The 23,672-nt window shown below is 39.8% G+C and overlaps 1 protein-coding gene across 19 annotated transcripts in view; it reads left to right on the plus strand.

Moving 5' to 3' along the window:
* The window catches only part of LOC107085934 (receptor-type tyrosine-protein phosphatase F-like), a 264,502-nt gene extending 241,126 nt beyond the window's left edge, over window positions 1-23,376 (plus strand). For 13 of the 19 annotated variants that reach the window (XM_015376596.1, XM_015376598.1, XM_015376597.1 and 10 more), the window contains 9 exons: window positions 4,734-4,853; window positions 5,438-5,592; window positions 7,488-7,773; window positions 9,437-9,615; window positions 15,848-15,974; window positions 17,856-17,981; window positions 18,700-18,854; window positions 20,528-20,663; window positions 21,611-23,376. In XM_015376596.1, the coding sequence (XP_015232082.1) occupies window positions 4,734-4,853; window positions 5,438-5,592; window positions 7,488-7,773; window positions 9,437-9,615; window positions 15,848-15,974; window positions 17,856-17,981; window positions 18,700-18,854; window positions 20,528-20,663; window positions 21,611-21,679 (1,353 nt within the window). In that variant the 3' untranslated portion in view covers window positions 21,680-23,376. The remainder of the gene's footprint in view (window positions 1-4,733; window positions 4,854-5,437; window positions 5,593-7,487; window positions 7,774-9,436; window positions 9,616-15,847; window positions 15,975-17,855; window positions 17,982-18,699; window positions 18,855-20,527; window positions 20,664-21,610) is intronic. The other 6 variants (XM_015376615.1, XM_015376607.1, XM_015376614.1 and 3 more) reach the window with 1 other exon arrangement.
* The last annotated feature ends 296 nt before the right edge of the window (window positions 23,377-23,672 follow it).

The following is a 23,672-nucleotide window of genomic DNA, read 5'->3' on the forward strand; positions in this document are numbered from 1 at the left end:
TCCAAGAAAGCTCAATTAAATGGTTTTAATCATATTCCCTGGCCATTAGTGGCCAAAAGAACAATAATGGTTTATTTATTGTCAGATACAGTGAATTTATAACACATTCTTTTGTAAAGTAACATCATTATATCATTGATTATTTATATAATTCAATCAATAGGTATATACAATTGTTGATATACAATCAAACAAAGTAATCATTAAAGGGTGATGATGAAATACAACATTTGAAAAGTTAAACAGGAATTTGTATCTTAAATTTGTATTCAGCATCTCTTAAACTGATTTTAATGTGTAAGTACAGTATTTTATTTTTATTTTTTATGGTTCTGTGCAGCATAACGTGAATTCAATCAGTGGGCGGGGCTGACTCTGCTTCAAACAAGTTGTTTGGTCTGCAGTTGAGCTGCTATGCATGTTAACCATTCAGATATCATTTACTTGACCAGAAATGGGAACATGTTTAAGCACAGAAATAGTGAAATCATTTTAAAATAGGCTATTGAAGTAGAAAAAGATATTGTTAATAATCTTCTTTATTTGTGCTTTCAATAACATATTAAGATTTATAGTTATTTATATATTCATGCATTTTAATTCCTATTTATTGAATTGATCATCCTAAAGTAACCATGGCAACTTCTAAACACCTCAAATTGTAGCTCCTGCCTCCTGTTCTTCGCTCCTATCCCCTCACCTATGGCCTGGTCAATACTTAAAACCCTATCCACAGAAGGAAATGAGGATACTGCTGTGCTGAATCTGGACAGCCTTCAACTTCACAAATGTATTCATTACGTGACAGAAATGCACATGAATGATGCTTTTCAAATGAGGACTGAAGCCCTTCAGAAAAGAACTACAAGAAATACAATAAAGTGAACTGCTAAAGCGCCCTGTTATAAAATCCCAAACATATTCAAATACAGAGTACAGTGAAGAAATAATGTGTTTCTGTGTCCTCTAACTCAAAGGGTTTTAGGCTCCTGAGGTGGATAGGAACATCAGAAGGTTCCTATGCTAAAAGAACTGGCACCAGCAAGCATCTTGTTTCCTCCTCCTAGCTCTTTCCTCACTACTAGCACTGCCCATATAGCACTTATCATGGTGTCTGCTGAAGCACCTTTACTACGGCATAAATGTCCTTACCAGTTTGAGTTAATCCGAGTGAGCCAGAGTTTTACTAGCGACCCAGCGACCCATGAAGGATATGGCCCAAATCTAGAAGGCCTGATATGTCTAAGCTTTTCCAAAACCTTTTTATACATTTTAAATAATTATCTATGCAGTAAACAACAGCAGAAGTATATTTTTTCCTACATCAGACCAAAATAACTCCAGGTGTTTAAAAAGGGAGTCATCATCCGCCTTCGTCTCAAACTACGACACTGTGGCTAATTCCAGTCTTAAACAGATGTTGACAGCTGCAGAAAGCCATATTGTTCAGTTTTATAATACATTATTTAGATTGTGTTACTCTAAGCAGCTGCGCCTATGAATCACAATTAAAGTCTTCATTTTAATGAAGAGAAAATGTTTAGTGAAGTCACAATTAAACGTTTGTTGCAAGCTTTAAAGACTTCCCAAAGCAGTGCGGGGCCGCCAACACTCTGCCAACAGCAGATTGGACTGATTAAAGTGCCTCGGCACGGAAAGCATTACACAATAAGGAGAACCATCTTAACAAACACCGGAAATGCATAGTGTTAGAAAAGTAGCTAATAAAATCAAATGTGTCTTATAATTTCCTAATGACGGACAGCTGCCTGTTGTGCTTACATCACACTCTTCCTGCCTCTTAAACATTTTTATTTAGTTGTTTTGCAGTCTCCACCAGTTAGCACCATTCAGAACGATTGTTACCTACAGTCTTGTATTTATTTTTGTTTTTTGTCTTTTTCACTTGATATAAATATAAGCAAATTTAGGTAAGTCGATTGTTTTCCAATCATTCCGCTATTTTCCTGTCTTTAGGTTTGCTAATAGAGTTAAATAATTGTTTGGTGTCATTTTCCTACCACACAGAAAAAGGATGGCAGAGATTACTGATTATTTACTACGTTTTAATTTCAGAATGCCTTAGTCATGTGCAGTGCATACCAATTTTAGGTTATTTGAAAACATAACAGTTTTTTGTTTTTCAAAACTTTTCAGATGATTTAATGATACTAAAAAACTATTTTTTTCAGAATTACAGAACACAAATCAATGTAAACAAAAATCTGCATTGCATGGAAGGATTATATTTTTAAACTTCCTTAAACTAAACATAAAACATGCTTTTTCTTCCTGTGAAAAAAAGGCCCTCGGGTGCATACTGTAAGTGAATGAGTCAACCCTCCAGTGACCAGCAATGCTTACGCTTTCTGCCAAATACTGCTGCAGCTTAACAAATACGATGCGATCTGACAGCGGGCAGATTTTGGCTTCCTCTTGCCCTGTCATTACAAGGGAGTAAAATCTCAAAAGGTCAGGGGTTGAAATGAGATCACAGGTACAAGCTACTGTGCATGTGTGTAGATCAAAGGTCTCCAGCTTCTGCAAAAAAGGCCAAGTGATGAGATGTGGGAATTAAAGTTCGAAGCGAAGGTAGATGATTGTTGAACGTGGATCCTGCGTGTGTGTCAGTCAGAGGGGCAGCATAGCACCAAACCTCAGACGGCACAGATATATTCATTACCGAGCTGTCTGCTAATCCATATGCTTGTGGTGCAAGCAGCTCCCTATCACTCAATTGAGTTTCTCCCCTGCAAGCGCCGCCTCTGCCCCTGAATGGAAGCTGTCTCCAGGGGAGGTGAAATGTGAGGAAAAGAATTTTAGCACATTTTGTTTGTCAATTTGTACCAGCTCGCCGAGGCAGCCAAAGTGCTTCCAAATGTCAACTCGGCGCCATAGCATCAATACGATTAGTTCACCCACGGCACATCCTTTTCCTCGCGCGACATCTGAATCAATGGCTCGACGTTCTACTCCCTGCAGTAGGAGCATTAAAGGCTTTCTGAATATTTCTTTTTGTTGTTCCTGGAGCTCTGTATAATGACTCCTTATTTCAACACATTTACAAGTGTTTTCCATCTTCATGGCTACTTGTCCAGAGTGCTTGTAACATTGAGAATTTCCTCTGCTTCTTGTTAAAAACATGTCTGGCAGGATAAACAATAAGAAATGATTTTGTAAGGTTTTAGTATTAAAAACATCCTGTGAGACTCCGCTGAGCCCCGAGCCAAGGCCAATCAACCAACTCCTCCAAATGCTGAGATAATGATGTGGCTCATCTCCACTGTGAACTCTGACACCTTGTGGATAGTTGTTAGATACTGTGATGGAAACACTAACTGGAAATTAGCTTTGTGCAGTTGCATGAACTGTGTTGAGTCATCCCATGCTGTATCAGTGCCTTTTGAGAACCAGAACCAAATTCCTTTAACACGCAGTAATGTGGTTCATTAATGTGAGGAAGAGGTTGTATAGATGTCAAGGTGAAGGCCAAAACAGCCTTCAATCTTTATTACAGTCCAAAGCTAATTGCTAATTAAGACGCATCTAAAGTCTACTTTATTTCATCAGGGAGTTTGCTCTGCTCATTTGTTGCTTTTAAAAAGTATTCACATCCTTGTATCTTTACTACCATCAGATGTGGTGTATTTCGTTAGGATTTTATGTGTTGGACCAACAGAAAGCTGCAGATAATTGGTCTATATTTACATTAGTCTAAGCAGGAAAAGGGCAGAGAAAAAGGAAGACATGCAGCTAAAGGTTGCTCTGAGCAACAGCTTCCATATTTGGTTTGCCACCTCTACTTCTGCCCCATCCCTGATCCCATCTTTTTTGAGAAGTTCTTCCTTCCCTGCTGAAGAAGCTAAATTCCCACAATAAGTTATCATTCAGTTTCCATTGTTTATAACGTTTTGTAGAAAGGCTTTAAATTGCTTCTTGTCACTCTTTTACAAAGGCCAGATTTCTGGAGGATTTGTTTATTTGATGTTCTCCCACCTGAGCTTTTGATTTCTGTGGCTCCTCCAGTGTAACTATAGGTTATATTAAGGTTATCCTTAAGGTGTTCACCATATATCCCTCTCCTGGTCTGGATGTTGCATTTTAATAACTAATCATCTCTATCAAACCTCCGAGGTCTTCAGAGATCAGCTGGGTTTGTTTTGAAGGTAATTATTTATTTATAAGATTACCTTTAAAGGCTATTGGTTCAACTGGTTTTAATAAAAAAACAAAATGTAACCCTGTATAATTTCCCATCAGTTTAAAAATGTGTTCAAGTAATGACATAAAATCCCCTGAAGATTGTTGTATGAATCCAGGTGCTTCATTACAGACAGAAACTGGCATTTAGACACATTTCAATCCATCCATCAGAAATGCCTCCTACAGCTTATATGACAAAGGGCCTAAAATCACTGGACAATTCCCTAATTAAAACTGATCAGAGGCTGATGAAAGACAAAGTACCCATGTGCAGCATGCTTCAAATAGAGACACACACGAGTGAGCATGTAAAGGCCTGGTTCACTGGCGCGCCTTGTTTCTGTGATTCTGGAGCGGGCTCACAGTCTTCAGCTTTTAATTAGACAGTGGACAGGCGCTTTGATGTGACCTCTTTAATGTTCCCTCCTTGTTAATCAGCATGATCCTGCACGGCCTCTGTCTAGCCTTCTATGGGATATTAACAGCGGCTCAGCAGCCCTAACACTCTCTCTCTCTCTCTCTCTGGCCAGGTGAAATGTGACCAGTACTGGCCATCACGAGGAACAGAGACCTACGGGATGATCCAGGTCACCATGTTGGACACTGTGGAGCTGGCAACCTACAGCGTCCGAACATTTCTCCTCTACAAGGTAAAGGCCTGCATGTTCGCCATCTTTCTTGCATCTCATTGTAAAGGGCTATGAATTATCTTGTTTATTTTTAGAGGTGAATATAATTCTTATATGACAAACTACATTATTTTTGTCATTATTCTAAGGGGGAAGAATATGTGAAACTATTTATTGGATTCATTTCAATAAATAGCTTCACTTATTTTAGTCAGTCTAGAGCTGAGTTTGTTGAAAAAGAAAACAAGAAAAAAAAAGGACACATGGAAGGATGGTTGGGCCGGTAATTGTGCACAAGAGGCATGTAGCATCTGAGCCTAAAGCGCCAGCAAACAAGTAGAGGAAGAACGGAAAACAAACTGACCCACAGGAAAGAGAGCAAGGTAATGATATACAGCAAAGCTGGATCATTTGTGGGGTGTGAGAAGAGAGATGAAATCAGTTCAAATTGTGCCTTTCGGATTGAAACTGCTCAGCTCCTTCTCGGGAAAACAGTGGGAGCTTTGTATGTCAAAAAAAATGTTGGCCACCATTAAAAACTCTGTTTTAAAAAGCCGCAATATTAAGGTATCCTTCTAAGTCCAGCCATCTTGGTCCTCCTGCAGAGCGGTTCCACCGAGAAGAGGGAGGTGAGACAGTTCCAGTTCATGGCCTGGCCCGACCACGGGGTGCCCGAGTACCCCACACCCATCCTGGCCTTCCTACGGAGAGTAAAGGCCTGCAATCCTCCAGATGCAGGACCCATGGTGGTCCACTGCAGGTGAGTGAGCACAGAAAGAAGCTGTCAATACTTAGTACTGGATTTTGATCAGTGTACTTTTTTCTGACAGTGTTTTGCAACCTTCAGCTTTCCAGATATTTTTTAAGTTTAAACATTAAACAGTTTAATATATTAGTTTTAATGTAATAAACATGTGAATAAGGCATGCATTTCATTTCTGCTCATTTTACTGGTGCTGCTGAATAGAATAGAATAAAACAAAATAGAAATGTTCTTTTCTGCCTCATACAGGGGAAAATTTACCAGCAAAGTGAACGACAAAGTGATCAAATATAAATATAAACAATAGCAGTAATACATTTTACAGTAAATGCAAATGCATGAGATTAGAAACATGATGCTTTACATTTACTCAAAAAGCATGCTCATATTAGTCGAATTGTATATCTTAGTGGGGGATTTTAAAAAGAATGACAAAATCTATCTGTATATGTGTGCATTAAAAAAACTCCATCTAGTTGTTTGTTTTAACATGACAAAACATTAACATTTAAAAAGTAAAGATAGTTCTACAAACGACTGCTTGTAAAACCAACTCTTTGCATCAGTCTTTTTAAGGTTTAAGTAAATAAAACACAGTCAAGTGATAACACTTTTCAAAATAGTACCAAACAAAACAGAAACAACTTAAGCAGCCTTTAGTGTAAGAAAACAAACAGCAGCACAAAGGACATGTAATGGTCCTTTGATCAATGGTGATTTGTGAATTTACATCTAGTTTGCAGCGCTAAAGTAGTTTTAGCATTACAACTACTGTCTTTACAGTATTTTACAGGGATTTTTTTTTTTTATGTGAAAGTCCCACATTACGTGGTACATAGTTGTGGAGTGAATGGTAATGGGATGCCTCTTTTTTAAGAAAGTTTTAAAAATGATGCACCATGATGGATGGTGTGTGCAGGGCGATGTGTAATGTAAGTGGATAATTGGGATTTTGAAGGCAAGAACAATGCTTGCTTTTCAAAAACATTAAAAATTAGGAATCTAAAAAGTATTGCATGCAATTATTTCATTAAGCGCCCTCTACACTTACCTAAAAAAAAAAATCCGGTTTGTTGTTGTAAATTTGAAAACTTTATAAACTCCTGAGGGTATGGAGAAATAGTTTTTTAACTGCCTCATTTTTTTTTTATATTCAAAGTAATAAAATGAAGCTATAAAACCCTGAAACTCTGAAATGATGTCTCTAAAACAATAGAAAGTGGATGTGACGATAAAAAAAACAGAGTAGAGAACAGTGTTTTGTTCTCAGCCACTGTGCTTCTCCTTTAAATGGCGCCGCTGTTGGATTGCTGCATGCATGTTGCAGCCAGCCTGAGGTAAAGGCTCATTTGTACTTGTTTGTGAATGCAAACATGAATAGTGCTGTGCATCACAATCCAGAAGGTATGCATATTTACATAAATGCGCCATTTGGATTTTTTTCCACTGGCCCTCACTGATAATACAATCTGGAAAAATATACTTTGCTAGATTGGATTTTCTGAATTTCTGCTTTTCCACACTAAGAGGAGCTTAAGAACATTAAAGATTAAGCTTTTTGTTGTTAACATGGGTGAGCTTTCCAAAAAAGACAGGTGAAAAATTATCTAATTTCAAGTGCAGACATCCCACTTCCAATAGACATCGACAACAGCATCAATCTGCAGGGAAAGGGGAGAGGCTAAGGTGGAAATTGTTACATTTACAAGCAACCATTGAGTCTGTCTTCAGTATGTTGTTTTAAAGCATCACAATAAACTATCATACTTAGAAGGTTTAACACACAGTAATGGTATACGTCATTTTTTTCAACTTTCAAAGTCTAACAGCTCATTATAATATTTGTGTAGCTACAGCTTAAACAATTATCTCCCTCTATCTCCCTCTGACAGTGCGGGCGTTGGCAGGACCGGCTGCTTCATTGTGATCGATGCCATGCTGGAGCGCATGAAGCATGAGAAGACCGTGGATATTTACGGCCACGTGACGTGCATGCGTTCCCAGAGGAACTACATGGTCCAGACCGAGGACCAGTACATCTTCATCCACGAAGCCCTTCTCGAGGCCGCCACCTGCGGCAACACAGAGGTGCCAGCACGCAACCTGTATGCTCACATCCAGAAACTCACACAGCCTCCGTCTGGTGAGACCGTCACCGCCATGGAGTTGGAGTTCAAGGTACAGTGCCTTCTAAAATTACCCGTTTTCTTTTTACAATTTATTTTTTTACACCAACATCAGTGTATCTTATAGGGTTTGTGCATAATAGATCAGCACAAAGCGGTTTATAATGGCAAAGTGGAAGGAAATGGAACATTTTATGTGATTAAAAATCTTAAAATGTTACCCTAAAGCAGGGTAAGGTCAAAAAATATCCCAATCTTTGAACATCAGTTCATCATCTGCAAATGTGAACATTATGGCACAAGAGTATGCCTAACAGTCCAAAACTGATGCACCAGGGAAGGAGAACATTAACCAGCAAGCAAATGCAACTCTGGCAAAGCTTCAGAAACCAGCGCTGTGACAAATTAGACATGCACGGCTACAGATCTAGCCTAAATGGAAGAGGTGCTAGCACAAAGTTATCTTTGGGGGAAAGATACAGAAACCCCTGCGTACAGGGTTCACAGCAAATGTAGAAGAAGTGGCTCCGATTTGATGAGGATAGAATTAGTAGATCAATATGGAAACTTTCCACTGTTAATTCCTCACTGTGAAACACAGCGGTGGAAGTATGATGGTGTGGAGTTTCTTTCCTTTATTAGAGACAGTAGAGCTTGTCAGTTGATGGAGAATTTACTGTTGCTAAACTAAGCTAGATCTTGAGAAATATGGACTGAATTAAAAATTAACATTCCTGGATTTTATTTTGGGATGTCAGAGGAAAAATGACTTAAACTCAGAAAAATGTTTTGATTATGTACAACTTAACAAACCATGAATCTTTTGGTTCTTTTTCACCACACTTTTATACTCTATTGTGTACTGGTAACCCGAATGGATCCGAAGACATGTAAATCTGAGGTTCAAGGGGTGGGAATACTTTTACGGGTCACTGTAATCCACCAAACTAGCGGATGCTCAGGAATCTCTGTGACATTGGAGCGGAGGCATCATAAAGCAGCTTCAGCACATCTCTTAGGATTAAATAAGCCAGAACAAAACACTTGTGAACACACCGACCCGGTGACAATTACAAAGTGACTGACACTTGCACATACACCCCTGCTGGTGCTCAAGGTCGCCGTCACACGGTGCGCATACCCTTTCCGTCAATAACCATCGACTGTGATGTTATTACACACTTTCCTCCCAGCGCATCCCTGCCATTAGCCCTCTTACGACCATGATCCATTCTGTTTGAAGTGATAATAGCATCTACACTCCTGCCAACAATCGAGAATGAAAGAGTGAGAGGATGATGGTGGCGTACGTGCAGAGGCTAAGGCCTACACCCCCCCACACCCGCACCCCGAGTCTGGCCACAACACAGTCTCCTGCAGTAGCATGAGTGTCCATACGCACTCCTGTTCCGTCCATCTGCTCTCTGTCCGCTGCCAGCACCGTGTTTGTGACGCCTACGGTCCTGCAACCAAACTGGGACTTAATGGGAAGAGAAGTCAGCCACACTTGATCCAAGCTTCCTGTCCATATCTACAGAACAGCATGCACACTTTATAGTTTGAATCGTATACATGTCCTGACAGGAAACTGTGAATCTAAGTCTGGACCTGTCAGAAAAGATAGTTTCAAGCCCTCTTGTTCTTTTTTTTTCCCTCATGCCACTGCTTTGTTTTTGTCTGACTTTTAATGCCCCCTACTATGTTTTATTAAACAGAGACTGGCCAACTCCAAAGCGCACACATCACGCTTCATCAGCGCCAACTTGCCCTGCAACAAGTTCAAGAACCGGCTGGTCAACATCATGCCTTTTGAGTCCACCCGCGTCTGCCTGCAGCCCATTCGCGGCGTCGAGGGATCAGACTACATCAACGCCAGCTTTATTGATGGCTACAGGTCAGCAAAGATACTAAATAAATGGCTGTTGTTTATATGTCAATAAATATCAGGGGGGGGGGGACTAATTCAGCAATGCAATGAGCAGCTAGAAATGAGAATAACTTTCAGGCATTGCTTTACTTCATGTGCTCTAATCTACAGTTGAAACATTCAATAGATTTCAAAATACTTAAGCATAATTTAGCCCAGATTCTATTATAAGGTGTTACAGTCTGCTGGTGTAACATCAGGGACTGATTGGAACTTAGCAGCAGTCTGAGCATCTTCCCATGGTATTGAAACTGATCCAAGAGGTTTATTTATTTCTTTTCTGCTGCACAAACTAACAAGCAAAAAAAGAAAACAGTCTGACTTGCTATGGCTCCGTGAGAGAGTTCAAAGCCTGGCTTTGGTAACGGTAAACTGGTGATTGATGCTTTTCAGACCTCAAAGGGAAAATAGTTTCTGTTGAGTCATAAACTTGAGGCAGACACTGACTGATTAGAGCTTGCAACTAAATACTTGCTCCTCTCCTATCTACAGAAGCAGCGGGCCCCCCCCCCCCTTCCCATGATTCATGGGCATGAATCATCTCCAAAGCTTTGTTGGCGCCCCTATCTGAAACAATTGCTAACACTTTTCCCTCTCATAAAAAAACAAATGGCAGCCTTCATGTTGCATACCTTAGTCACTGGGATGAATTGTCAGCTGAGAAGTTTATGTCTGCTTCCTTTTAAGTGGATTTTATTTTTAAAGTTAGAATAAGGGTGCTGAGGAATGTCTGACGGGAGTCCATCCGCCTGAAACTGTTTCCTTTGATAACCCTAAACTGGATCTAGGCGTCGATCCAGCTCATTTTCACAGCAGAGTTGTTTTTCTTCCTGAGGCGGATCATACAGGATGTATTACAGGCCTTTAATTTCTGAATCCTCTCTGTGTGCTTATGATTATAGGAATATGTCAAAGTTTTCTAAGCTCTTGAACTTTTACACATTAGCCACTTAGTTTTTTTTTAGCCTGTGACCTCATATAATTACTTAGCCCCTCATTCTTAGCTCTGCTCTAAATGATATGTCAAAATCAGTAAAACAGGACAGGATTTCTTCCTAAATTCCATTTATAGGCTGTAGAAAGAACTGCACAGACCTTTAGGTAAAGAGAAAAGGACAGCGCCTGTGGACATTTCATTTTGACAGCCTTGTTGGACGACTGCAGGCACCTACTGTGATCTATGGGAGACCTAAGGCTACCAGTCAGTTTTACTTAAACATTTCCAATTAGGCTCTGGCGGATTGGAGTCTGGAAAAGCCTGGAATTTGATTTCAGAATTTCCTTGGTTAAGTTTTTGGTTTGAAGCATGGATATAAAAATATTCCCGGGTTGTAATTCTTTCTCCTAGTCTTCCTTTATTTCTTTCCTGATGTCCTTCCTTACTTCCATGTCTTTCTTCTAACAAAACGCTCAACTTAAAGGCCACTGAACTGTAGCTTGTTTTTCTAAACATGCAATAAGTGGTGGTTGCTGTTTTGAAGCACCCCTCTTCCTAGACGTTTTCCAGATTAGATGCAAACAAGCAACCTGCCCATCCCTCCTGTGGGTCATTAGTCTGTTGATTAGTGTGAGCTCCACTTGGTCACCTGCATCCTTATGAGAATGATGATGTCATCTTTTTACTCAGGGTTGTATATTATTGGAAACATTGGTTTCTTTATGTCTTATTTCAAATGATGTTTGTCTGGATTTAAAGGTTCTCCTTTGCTCTTGAGGTTTCAGTGCCTGCTGAATCTTGCCCAGAGCTTCTAGCTCTCATGTGCTGTGCCATGCGTTTTTCCAGTTCTTAGTTGTTTTGCCCTTATTTCTGACAGACTTATCCCCTCTCTTCCTTATTTCCTTCCCTCCTTCTGTCATCTATCCTTTCTTCCTTCTATCCTTTATTCCTTTCATGTTTCACACCTCACTTCCTTCCATTCTATCTTGGTTAAGTCTAGTATATTGCAGACTAAAAAACATAACTAGAAAACTGAATCTGGAAAGTTCATGTGGAAATGTGTAGGAACACTGGTGCATTTTTCCTTTATTTTAATTTGGCTGGCCGGGTATTATCTTTGAATTTAAAAACCAATGTCCTGAAGTGCACAAGCAACTCAACTTGAAACGTGGCTGCTCTACTTTGGTGTGAATGATTGTCTAAAGGTGTGAGGAAGGCAGGAAGCTTTCACAGATAAAGCTGTGCAGGAGCGGATTATAGACAAGGCTGCAGCGGGCAGCAGCCAGCTGCAAGAATTACTCCCAGCCCCTGTCAATGTGGCTTTTCGTCCGCTGAGCCACGGCCACCGTTACACCGAGGCAGCTGCATGTCCCTGTGTGCTCCATGAGTCCAAATTGCTTCCTAGAGGGAAGAAGATGAAAAGGCAGCACTCTGTTTTATATCTCTATAAGTGCGGGGAGTGACAGACAGAGCTGGCTCTTCTGTGGTTTAAGTGAAGGGATGGATTTAGTGAGCGTGAAATGCCATTTAATCCATATGGGCTTCTGCTTCGTATTGGGCCATGACAGAGATGACACCTCCGCTCCCCACCTCCCAACTCCCCTTCTTCTTTCTGCAGCGCTGTTGTTAATAAGAAGGTGCTCCACAGAGGCCCACCCCCCTTTGTTGCTGTGTAAATAGCATAATTGAAGCAGGAGGGTTGTAATGAAGTGTGTTTTCTTCCCTTCTCCTTCTTTTTTCACACGTATTCACTTTCTCTCCTTTCCCTATGCATTTCTTCCTCATTTTCTCTCTGTCTCCTTTGCACTCTTCTCCTCCTCCTACTCTCCCATCCCAATTTTCCTTTCTGAACATCATGGCAGAGACAGACATCCGGGCGGGGACCTGTTGTGTGCACCAGTAGCACTGTGTAATTAAGCTGCTTTTAAAATGCGGGCATAAATAAAAACTAAACGGAGGCCTCCAGTGCCCTTCACCCCAGCGCCTTCAAGAAAAGCCAATAATATACTAAGCTAATGAGAGGCAAAGCATCGATTCGAGCTCTGCTACAGAGGGCGCTAGCCCCGGTTATGCTCCGATGCAGGCTGGAGTTTTAGCATTGTAATGAGGTTGAAATGAAACAGCATGTCCTGAAGCTCTGCAGTCATATGGGATGAGGCAGAGAGAGCTTTTGTGCCGTTTGGCAGCTGGCTCATCGGGACGCTGCGTGTTAAGAAGTCAGTGTTGTACGTTATAGCTGAAATTGTTTACACTTGGGCTGGGGGATATTTTATGAGGACGGAAAAGGAGTCCACAGTATCAGTAAGAAATTTGGCTCACACGCTACTGATTGCTTCACTGGCCATCCGCCTTATCCCTTCGTTCTGACAGCTTCCTCCATTCTGTGTTTTTAAATAGATCCAAGTCTGCAGATGCAAGGATTACCTTCATCCGTTTTATTTGTCGTGTTTGTTTCTTTTATTTTTTGTTTTTGTGATGAAACTAATTCTGCAAACTTATCCAGACTTCCTCAAGAAATCAAGTGCATATGGTTTAATAATGGTGGATATATTGTATATAAGCTTTTACCTCAAGGGCAAAGGAAAATAAGTGAATTTAAAGAACCACCAGTGAGGGCTGCCACACGATTGTGAACCAAGCATGCACCACTGCTGTGAAAATCAAGCACCTATGACGTAAATACGCTGCACTTACCTGGGCCACTTGGGGGCGCTAACAGAGGATAGAAATGTTATTCTCTGATGGTCAGTTTGTGTTTGAATATAAAGAGAAAAACAAGATGGTTTTACGCCAACCGTAATGCAACCCTTTGAAATCCACTTTTATGATCATTTAACGCTGGCTTTTTTAGATAATTTGAAAATATAATCTCAACTTAATCAAATAGAAAAGCGCATCATATTTAGATAACTTGTCTTGGAATTGGACAGTTATTCGAAAGATGACAAAACATTTACAAATGTTTATGTTAAAAATGTTTGCAATAAAGTCAGCAATAAATGAAGTTGCACATGTTTCATTTATAGTAAATAAATGACCATTAATAATAATAATAGGGACGGTTAGAATAAAAGGAAAAGTACTGTGGGTGAGATGTGGGTAGGATTGGACCCCTTTTATAATGTGATCTGTTTTTGTACAACAGAAATATTCCGTTTACCAAATATGAAATATCTGAATATTTTGCCTTTTTAAATCAATGAGTTTTGGATTTGAGGCACAAGAACACAAGGTCTGCAAGCAACAAAGTGGACAGTTTGTGACGTTTAGGACGATTTCTCCTTCATCCTTTTCTTCTCCCTCCTCTCCTCCCATCTTCAGCTCAGAGACCTACATTGCACTGTGATGGCCAGCTAGAAAGAGCCACGGCTCACTCTTTTTCCGCTCCCTCCGCCTCCTCTCTATGCTTTGTAGATCTCTTTTTTCCCCTCCTAATTTTAATTTGACTCTGTCTCTTCCTGTATCCTCTCTTCTCTGTATTTGTAGCAGCGAGGCCCTGAGCATATTCTAATCTCTCGGTTCCATATTAGTGCTTCGCCTGCAGCACCTTCATTAGTTGTTCAGCCACGGCTCTGGGTATGTGCTTGCTTCAGCAGCAGCACATCTGAATATACATGCAGAGCTGCTGCTTGGATAAATACCTACACCTGGATGCAGGTTTACATGTGCTGCAAACATGTGAGTCTGTGTGCAATTATGCATGCACTTGTGCATTGGTTTCCTCTGATTCCCCTCGCTGGTGATAGGAGCACTGCTGCCACCTGCTGGTTATTAGCAGAACTGCTTTGCTGGACCAAAGTCACGTAGGACAGCAGCACTGCTATAGTATCTAAGAGGATGAGCTCATCTCCAGTTTGGTGAGCAGATCAAGTACCCTCCCTCCCTAATGCAGGATTGGGTTACAAAGAGGGAATGACAGAGAGAGGGGATGGATCTATACAAGCTTTGAATTGCTCAAAGAGGAGGACAGTTACCATAAATTATTTACCATGTATATGATGTACAAGAGCTACAGTATCTTTTGCTCACTCTCACTAGTGCTTCTCCACAAACCTTTAGAGTTTAAGAACAAATAAAACAGGTCTGCTCAGCCCCCATTTTCAGGATTCTTCTAATTCTGTGTATATTTATCACTACTATTCTCTTTCAGCTGTAGTTCTTTCATATTTAAACATAATGGGGAGTATAAGTCCATCCAAGTGTGCAGATACATTTATCTGCTTATAAGGTGTTCATGCATGACAGGCAACAAATCTACAGACTAATAAATCCTCTGTAATTAGGCAGACTTTGATATTTCCATTGATGTATTCTGCAGCTCTGCTAAAAGTATATAACTAATTCACTTCATAAAATAGTAAGTCAGTGGGCAGGGTTAAGGTTGCTCTACAATCAGAATGATTGTAGGCTTTGACCTGATTGTGATGGCTCTATGCATAAAGCATTTCCTTGATATCCTAATGAGCTTAGGAAATTTATCGTAGACTTAGTGAGAATATAAAAGCAGCACTTAATTTTTAGATAGTTACTTCACAACTGAGCATGCATATAGATAAATATTAACTCTAGACCATACATTTTTTTTCTGGGCAGATGAGTCTTCACACATGACATCTCACTGTTTAAAAAGGCTACAATGATTCATTTCCTTTTAGATTCTTTGCAGTAAATAGGGTCACATTTGTAACAATACTGGGAAATAATCATGTATTGTTGGAATTAAAGAATTTTTTTCTGTTAATCTTATCAATTTGTAATGCTTTTATCAAATAATAGTGATTTTATTCTATTTAACTTTTTACATAAGTTATTTAAGATATAACTATGGAGAAACAAAAGGGGAAAAAAGATGACACTGGAAAAAAAAGGTGTTTGTTCAAAGGGAGTGGGGAGGAGACTTTGCTTAGTGATGCTGAAGTTGCTGTGTGAGCTACTTCTTAACAGGTTAAAGGACTATTACCTGGTTAGAAATGGAATATAAGGAGCATTTATTATTGTTGGGTCAAAATGAAAGAGATTTGGACTGACTGGATTACTTATATCTATATTCCCTTTGGTTTTCCTATTAGGTGACCCAAATGTGGCAGACTGGAGTATAGTTGAGGGCATTTAGTAACTTTTCTAGAGCAGGATGCCTGATATTCTTCCTGTAGTTAAAGCTTTTTAATATGTGTTATAATATCTGTTGTAAAAGTGCAATAAAGCTTAGATTGATTTCCCAAAATGCTCACTCTTTCCTCCCTTCTGTGTTTGGATTTTCAGACAGCAGAAAGCCTACATTGCCACGCAGGGCCCACTGGCTGAGACCACTGAGGATTTCTGGAGGATGCTGTGGGAGCACAACTCCACCATCGTGGTCATGCTCACCAAGCTACGAGAGATGGGCCGGGTAATGCAAAAACCTCCCACCCTAAACACCACAGATACGCCACCTGTAAGGCCAGGGAACCCTTTCAAGCGGGCGATAGCCATCTTTAATGCGTCTGCTCTCCTCTGCTAAGCTGCTTCGCTGCGCTGCTCAAATATTAATTCATTCCAGACCTGAACAATAACTGCAGCTCAAAGTTTACCTCCTTATCAGCGTGGCTCGAAACACGTCTGGGTTCAAACCGGGCCGCTCCGGTGTCAGATTTGTCAATATCTGGGTGCATTCCAAGCATGCTGATAACTCCCATACACTGACCCTTATAATGAGGCTGGTTAAGTCAGGGTTTATTCTGCTTTGGCTTTTTGTGTTTGCATACCCACCATGTCTGCTGGAAGTGTTTGAGCATCGTTAGGATGGAAATACTTTCTGGTTTTAGGGTTATTCCCAGTCCTGCTGAGGGACATAAATAAGAGTAGATTGTTTCATCTTTGGAGGTCTTCGGTACCATGCTAGAATGTTTTTCACATTTTATTTTTGGTTTGAAACCATCAATTTCAGTTTTATTAGAACCTTATGTGTTAGAACAAAGCAAAGTGCCGCATGATTAGGGTGTGGGAGGAAAATGATGAAAGGGTTTTAAAATGCTTACATCTGAACTGCAAAAACAGCCCCTGAAACCTTTTTTTCTTGAATTACGAAGGTAAGTGAGACATTTTGCCATTGGAATAAGATTATTTTACATTTAAAATGTGAAAAAACAATTTCAGTCACTTATTTTCAGTGCATAATATCCAGTTATCTGATTGTAAGGCATTCCATTGGTAGATCATATCATTTACCTGCTCATATTAAGGCTAAATAGAATTTAAGTGTGTCGAAAGAACCTTCGACTCTTTACTTTTGCTTGGCCATTGTGACATGAATATGCTTTATCAAACCATTATCCTATTGGATCCTGAATGTGAGCCCTACCATAGGTTTTAGAGGACTACTTTGTGTCTATGCAGAACATGCAGCCTCATATTGGGAGATAATTTATTCATTGTTGGTTTTTATTTCGTTTTTGTTCTTTTTTTTTTTCAGGAGTGCCCATATTTAGGTTTTTCTCTATCTCCCTATTAAAGTTGACCAGTTTTTGCTATAGAAACATGTTCCCACAGAATAAGTCTTCCAGGGATGGCTGTTAATTCATGGATCTTTTCCTACCAGCTTCCCTTTCTTACCACAGCACCATCCTACCACCGCCTTGTTTCACAGTGTGAAGTTTCTGGAGTTTTTTTGTCTAGAATTGTCCCATATTTAGCTCATTTCTTCTTCTCGTCAGCTTGATCAGCTTCCCCATCCCTTCTGTAAGAAAGCATCCCGAAATCATCATGCAATTCCACCACCTAGTGATTCTTTGTGTATTCCAACATATATCTGTAGTGCAAAGACTCAGGGTGCACCTCTGTGAGTTATACTGTCTAAGGACTGGGGTGAACACTTGTGCAAGGTGCTGTTTTTAGGTCCATAATTGTTTTCAGCCTGCATACATCATGAGAAAAGTAAGACATTTACCAAAACCTCAAACCACTCCTAAAGAGAACATCTGCAGAACCATTTTGGTCCCCCATCGAACAAATTTAGCTGTCTCTGCTGATGTGATTCTAACATTACTCAGCTGTAATTTGGAGCTGTTATCACCCTCTTAACTATGAGCACAGCTGATAGAAATAAAATCCCCCATGATTGGAGTTAAGAACACTAAAGCATTATATAAATATCATGTCACTGAAGATAAATCTGAAAATGATTCATAAATTCTTGTAACCCACACTTGCCTACCAGGCAGTCATTAAGTAGAATTTTTAAAAAAGTCTTTTTTTTTTTAACCCTAAAGTTTTTTTCTTTTTTTGCTTGCAGGAGAAGTGCCATCAGTACTGGCCAGCAGAGCGATCCGCCAGGTACCAGTACTTTGTGGTGGATCCGATGGCCGAGTACAACATGCCTCAGTACATCCTCAGAGAGTTCAAAGTCACAGATGCCAGGGTATGTTTCCCTCAGAGAGAGAGAAAAAAATACAATATCTGTTGGCTCCCTTTAAAATACATATAGTTTTTTTCTGAGAAATCCAAGCATCCAACCAGAATCTGTCTTCATTTTAGGTTCAAAACACCAGCAGAGGTGCTAAATGTTAGGAAATATACAAAGGTGATCAGAACATGGCCCGTGTTATTCCCCCTGACAGAATGACACCCAATGAATGTGTCGCGTTCACCCAGATTTAGAAACAGGCCTGCTCTGTAGATTGTCTGTGGGTGTGTGTGTGGATGTGTGTGATTGCTGTGAAAATACATGAAAAGCACAGCCTTCGGTCCCTGAGGGGGCCAGCACTGGAACTCCCTGTGATGCAGTAGTTTTAATGTGCTATAAATACACTTCAGTGTCATCTGAAGGCTCCCACGGCTGCAACACTCCAGTCCTACATCCACTTCTTCTTTTATATACATATAGGTTCTTTTTCCCCATGCTTTCACAGCCCTCTGCAAACATATAGGCAGCTTGATTTAAATATATATTAAACAATCCACTGATTTAGGTTGCCTGCTTTATTTAAATCACCTTAAAAAAATCTTAATTTTGAAGATTTGATGTTTCTGTTAGATTCAAAAACCAAAACAGGTTGTTTTGAGGGGGGTTTCTGAAAATTAGAGCCTCAGACCAGAGATGTTTAGCCGTACTAATAATCCATATATGTGCCCCTCAGGATGGACAATCCAGAACAATCCGCCAATTCCAGTTCACTGACTGGCCCGAACAGGGAGTGCCAAAAACTGGAGAGGGCTTCATCGATTTCATTGGACAAGTGCACAAAACTAAGGAGCAGTTTGGACAGGACGGACCAATCACTGTACACTGCAGGTAAGAAAGACACCTAACTCAAGTTAAAAGCTGAAGGTTTACATTTTTAATTGGATACTAACATTTAGAGGTCTGTCATTTTCTGGATAATTCAATCTGAAGTAGGGCTGGAACTAACAATTATTTTTGCAAATTGATTAATCTGACGATTATATTTTTCAATGAATGACTAATAATCAAATAGTAAAAGATTCCTAAAAGAAGATTTTTTTATGAAATGAAACCAGGGGAAACTAAAACTTTTCCACTTCATATTAGTTTTATCTTAAATGCGAAATGTTTATGTATTCTTTTATAATCTTGGTATAATTACTGCTCAAAGTGGGTCTCTCTGTCAGCTAATGGCATGTTTAAGAGTCTCTATACTCCAGTTAACCATGAATCAATCGACTATTATTTCAATAATCGATTAATTACGATTAATCCGATGAATCAGATTAATTGTTTCAGCCCTAATCTGAAGATTCATTTCCATTGATTTCAATAAGATATAAAAAGAAAACAGCTGCAGGTTTAGTAAGAGGTTTTTATACATGCAGACTTTATACACTTTGGACTCTATTTGATCCATCCTTACCTCAAGGGAAATAATTTCACTAAAACAGAAACGTGGTGGAATTATGGATACCATTATGGATACCGGCTCATAAAAGTACATACACCCTCCTTGCTAGGTAGTTTAACAGCCTGTCACAGGTTTTACCTTTGCTGTGTGCTTTTCTGTAACCTTCACCACATTTCATCTAAAGGTCATTTGAAATGGTTAAGTTCCTTTGTTAAACTCTGCCTTTAACAAAGTTTTCAAACTTTCAGCCGGACTGAATTCAGGCTATTCCAGGAGCTAAATGTTACACCATGTCTCGTATTGCCTGAGATTGTTCAGCTAGAAATAAACTTTAAGTGTCAGCAATCAAGCTCAGTCCCATTCTCTGTTATCCCTCCTACTTGGGTCATAAAACAAACCCACAGCAGTTAGCTTGGCCTTAAAACACTCACCTGCACTCGTCTTGAGTGAAACTTGCTGTCCTGTGGACGCTGCCGCTGGTGGTCATGGAGTTTCTGATTCTTAACAGAATGGAGCCTCACTGCTTCCAGAAAAAGGTTTTCTTTTCTCCAACCAGGTGACAGTTTGGGGTTTAGCTGGGGAAAATCCTAAGTTTAAATTGGCTGTTTCAACAGAATAAAATGTTATTTACGTTTGGTAACATGTCATTAAAAGTGGGGAGCAGAATGAAAGAATGGCTCAAACTGTGAGGATTAAAATGAAGTTTAAAGATAGCAAGCAGTGAGATTATCAGACGAGGATTAGAAAAGGAGCAGACCGACAGGAGAAGCTCTGCTTCACCTTTTAAATACAGTCGGCTCTTATGATCTCAGCTGCTGATTCGGGCTTTAATCTTTTAAAATCTCCCAAACTCATCATCTCTGACTAAGGCTGCTCAATATTCATCATTCAAACTCAACTTGCTAATTATGCTAAACTTTATGTGTTGTATTGTGAGCTGCAGTGTCTCCTTCTCCAGATTTCACTGAATAAACAGTAATAACATTCAAATAAAAGGTTACTTTTAAGTAGTTGTTATTTTAAAACTCAGGGAAACTTTCAGCATCAATCATTTGGGATTTAATTTCATGCTAAAAGCAGTAATAAATGCCTGTGTGTGTTTTCACAGTGCCGGGGTAGGCAGGACCGGAGTCTTCATCACCCTCAGCATCGTCCTGGAGCGGATGAGGTACGAGGGCGTGGTGGACCTCTTCCAGACGGTGAAGACGCTCCGCACCCAGCGGCCTGCCATGGTGCAGACTGAGGTCAGGACAACATGCTGACGCTCAGACTTTAATGCTCACTCAGACAGGATGCTGTTTGAAAGTTAATGTCGTAGGCTGCAGGTTTGAGATTTAACACGGATACTGTCCGATATCTCCTCCTTTAGAGGATGGGCTGCACAAAAACAAAGACTTAGTGACAAATCCCACTTTAATAGAGGATTTAGTGTTGCATCAGAAATCCCACAACAAACTCATAAGGTATTATGGGAGCTTTTCAGATTCACCATGTAGCAGAGAAAGGTTATTAAAAGAAACTGTCTTACTGTGAATTTGATTTACAGACGCTTTCCTATCAGGACTATTACATCTTAAAATGACAACATTTATTGTAATTTACTGGGATCTATTTGATAGATCAACACAAAATTGTTAGATGGAAGAGAAGAACACTTTTTTTCTAAGTTAGGGTACTTCTCTACTGAATATGGAAACATGTGCTCATTCCTACCCCAGGCTCAACTGGGTGAGGAACTAGAATTTTATGTCTTGCCACAAATTCTTTAAATTTAAGAATATTTGGATATGTCTTTCAAATCAAATCAGTTCCTTAATATAGCGCCAGTTCACAACATGTCATCTAAAACTTTTAGCTTAAATCCATCTTATTCTCCTTTAGCAGCTTTCATTAAGGACTGCATTGTATTCCCATGGCATGATGCTGCCACTACCTTATTACACAGTGAAGTTTGTGTTTTTAGGAAATTTTACACGTGTTTTTTGGTCTCTATGTTTGTTCCCTAATGTTCTCGAATAATAAACAAATAGACCTTTATAAATAAGTGGCTAAGACTGTATTGTTTAGATGTGTCTGAGATAAAAGGGTGCTGAATTATTATGCTCTACTTTGTGTTGGTTTTTCACATAGAATGTCAATAATGATGAAAAATTAGAATAATTTCTCACTGCCTCCTTCTTTTTCCCTTTAGGACCAGTACCAGCTGTGCTACAGGGCCGCACTGGAGTACCTGGGAAGCTTTGACCACTATGCAACGTAACCACTCCCACCGAGGCAGCATTCCCCGGACAGACCTCTCAGGAGTGTGCCAAGTGTCCCATTTCAGCCACCATCCAACCAATCACTTGACCCCCACCCCGACTCTCGAGCCCTGGCTCCCGTATCACAGCTACCAGAGAGCTGGAGAAAGGGACGAACTTGCCTTCATCCGTTGAGCGTTTTTTTCAGCCACTTATAGAGAAATGCGTCAATCCGGCCAATACTTTTGCCAGAAACATCCCAACTCTTGTACAGACAGAGCAGACTCCTATGGAAGCCGAACCTCCCTGATTGTCAAAGGCTACTGGTAGCACAAAGAGGCGTCCTCTCTGTTTTCATCCTCAGTTTGTTCATTTTGTCAATATGATTAATTATCACCAGTTATTGTTTAGTATACCTTTTTTATGTTTTTATTAATCATTTTAACACCTGACATTTCTCTTTGTGTCTGAAACTGCTCTTATGTTCATAATCGATTTTAGGCTACTTTAGCACACAGGAACGTGTTTTTTAACATGTTCCTCCAAACTAACGAGGACCACTGTTTTCTAAGCTGCCGTCAGGTTTCTTTTATCACATGATGTTTGTTTGTTTTATGTTCTAAAGGTTGCTTTTGGTCGCTTACAGTTCAAATACTCGAATTGCCTTTTCACTTGCCGTTACGAAAATCACATTTGTGGCGATTTGATTGGAGAACACAGACTCGCTGTAGTCGTCCCTCTGTTATCGCAGCAGATCAACACAAGTCCCAAGATGTGCACAGAAACGAGAAGCACATTTCTGTTTTATAATAATTTTTTTGTTTTGTTTTTAAGTTTGTTTTTCATCAGAAGCCTATGGCATTGAGGCCTTCATGCTCCACAGCGGAGAACACAGCAGACTTTTGTACCCAAAGGGAAAGGAGAGGGGAAAATACAAACTCCTGATCTCTGGATCAAGTCAAGATGCTCTTCAAATCACTCCCCATCACCTCGCTTGCTGCCAAGCTTAGTCAGGTTTGAGGAGTTGGTGCGACGTGGAGCAGAAGTGGTTGCTTATGGGTTGGGGAGCAGAGCCATCAGCATCGGTACTTGTACAGAATCAACCATTCCTACAGAGGGACAGAAACTCAGCTCTTTGGACTGAAACCTGATATTATTTTATACAGAAATAGAACTATAAATATATATATATGCATATATATAATTATGACTGATTATATATATGTACGATTACACATAGATATATACACAGCTTCAAAAATATATTGTTAAAAAGGAATAATTCTGCTGATCTACCTAGAGACACTGCAGAGCCTGCTGTCCTAGAGTGTGTATTAATGGAGACACCATTGTATCTACTGTACTACCATTGTAACTTCAGCAGCTGGTTGTCCATATGAGGAAACAGCACAACCCCGACCCCCCCACAACCATCATCAGACGCAACAACTCTTCACTGGGAAAGCACACACCCTCTACAACATGAGCTGCGGGAACTGGAGCTTCAGATCCGATTGGATCGAGCGGGGGAGGGGGGGGACTTAAAAAAACGCTGGTAAAAATAAAAAAAAATGTTCATTTCTACCTTGTGAATGCTTAGTGCTGTAGGGGTTCAATCTGTTGTACACACAGTCTGTTTTCTATTTGTTAATAAAGAACTGGAACTAAAGAATCACATGTTGATGAAAAAGAAAAACCTTGATGTTAATAAAGTTAAATAATTGGGTTTTTGTACAAAGAGCGGCTTTGGATGCCTTGATTCTTGATTTAGAAGTGCTATAAAAACGAGCACGGTCAAATTTTCCCTCAGAAGATCATCACCTCATAATGGTTTCCTATTTTGCTTCTGCACAAAACAACCGCAGGAGCGTTTTATCTCATTCATCTGTTGATCATTTCCAAAAAGAATGCTTCTATTGGGTTTTTAATGAGCTTGTTTTCTTTGTGTAGAAAGTTTTAAATGTAGTTAATCTTTTATTGCATTGAGATTATCTCACTCTGAAAACTCTGAGT

Source organism: Cyprinodon variegatus, unplaced genomic scaffold, assembly GCF_000732505.1.
Source record: "Cyprinodon variegatus isolate N-32 unplaced genomic scaffold, C_variegatus-1.0 Scaffold137, whole genome shotgun sequence".
NCBI classification, from domain to species: domain Eukaryota; kingdom Metazoa; phylum Chordata; class Actinopteri; order Cyprinodontiformes; family Cyprinodontidae; genus Cyprinodon; species Cyprinodon variegatus.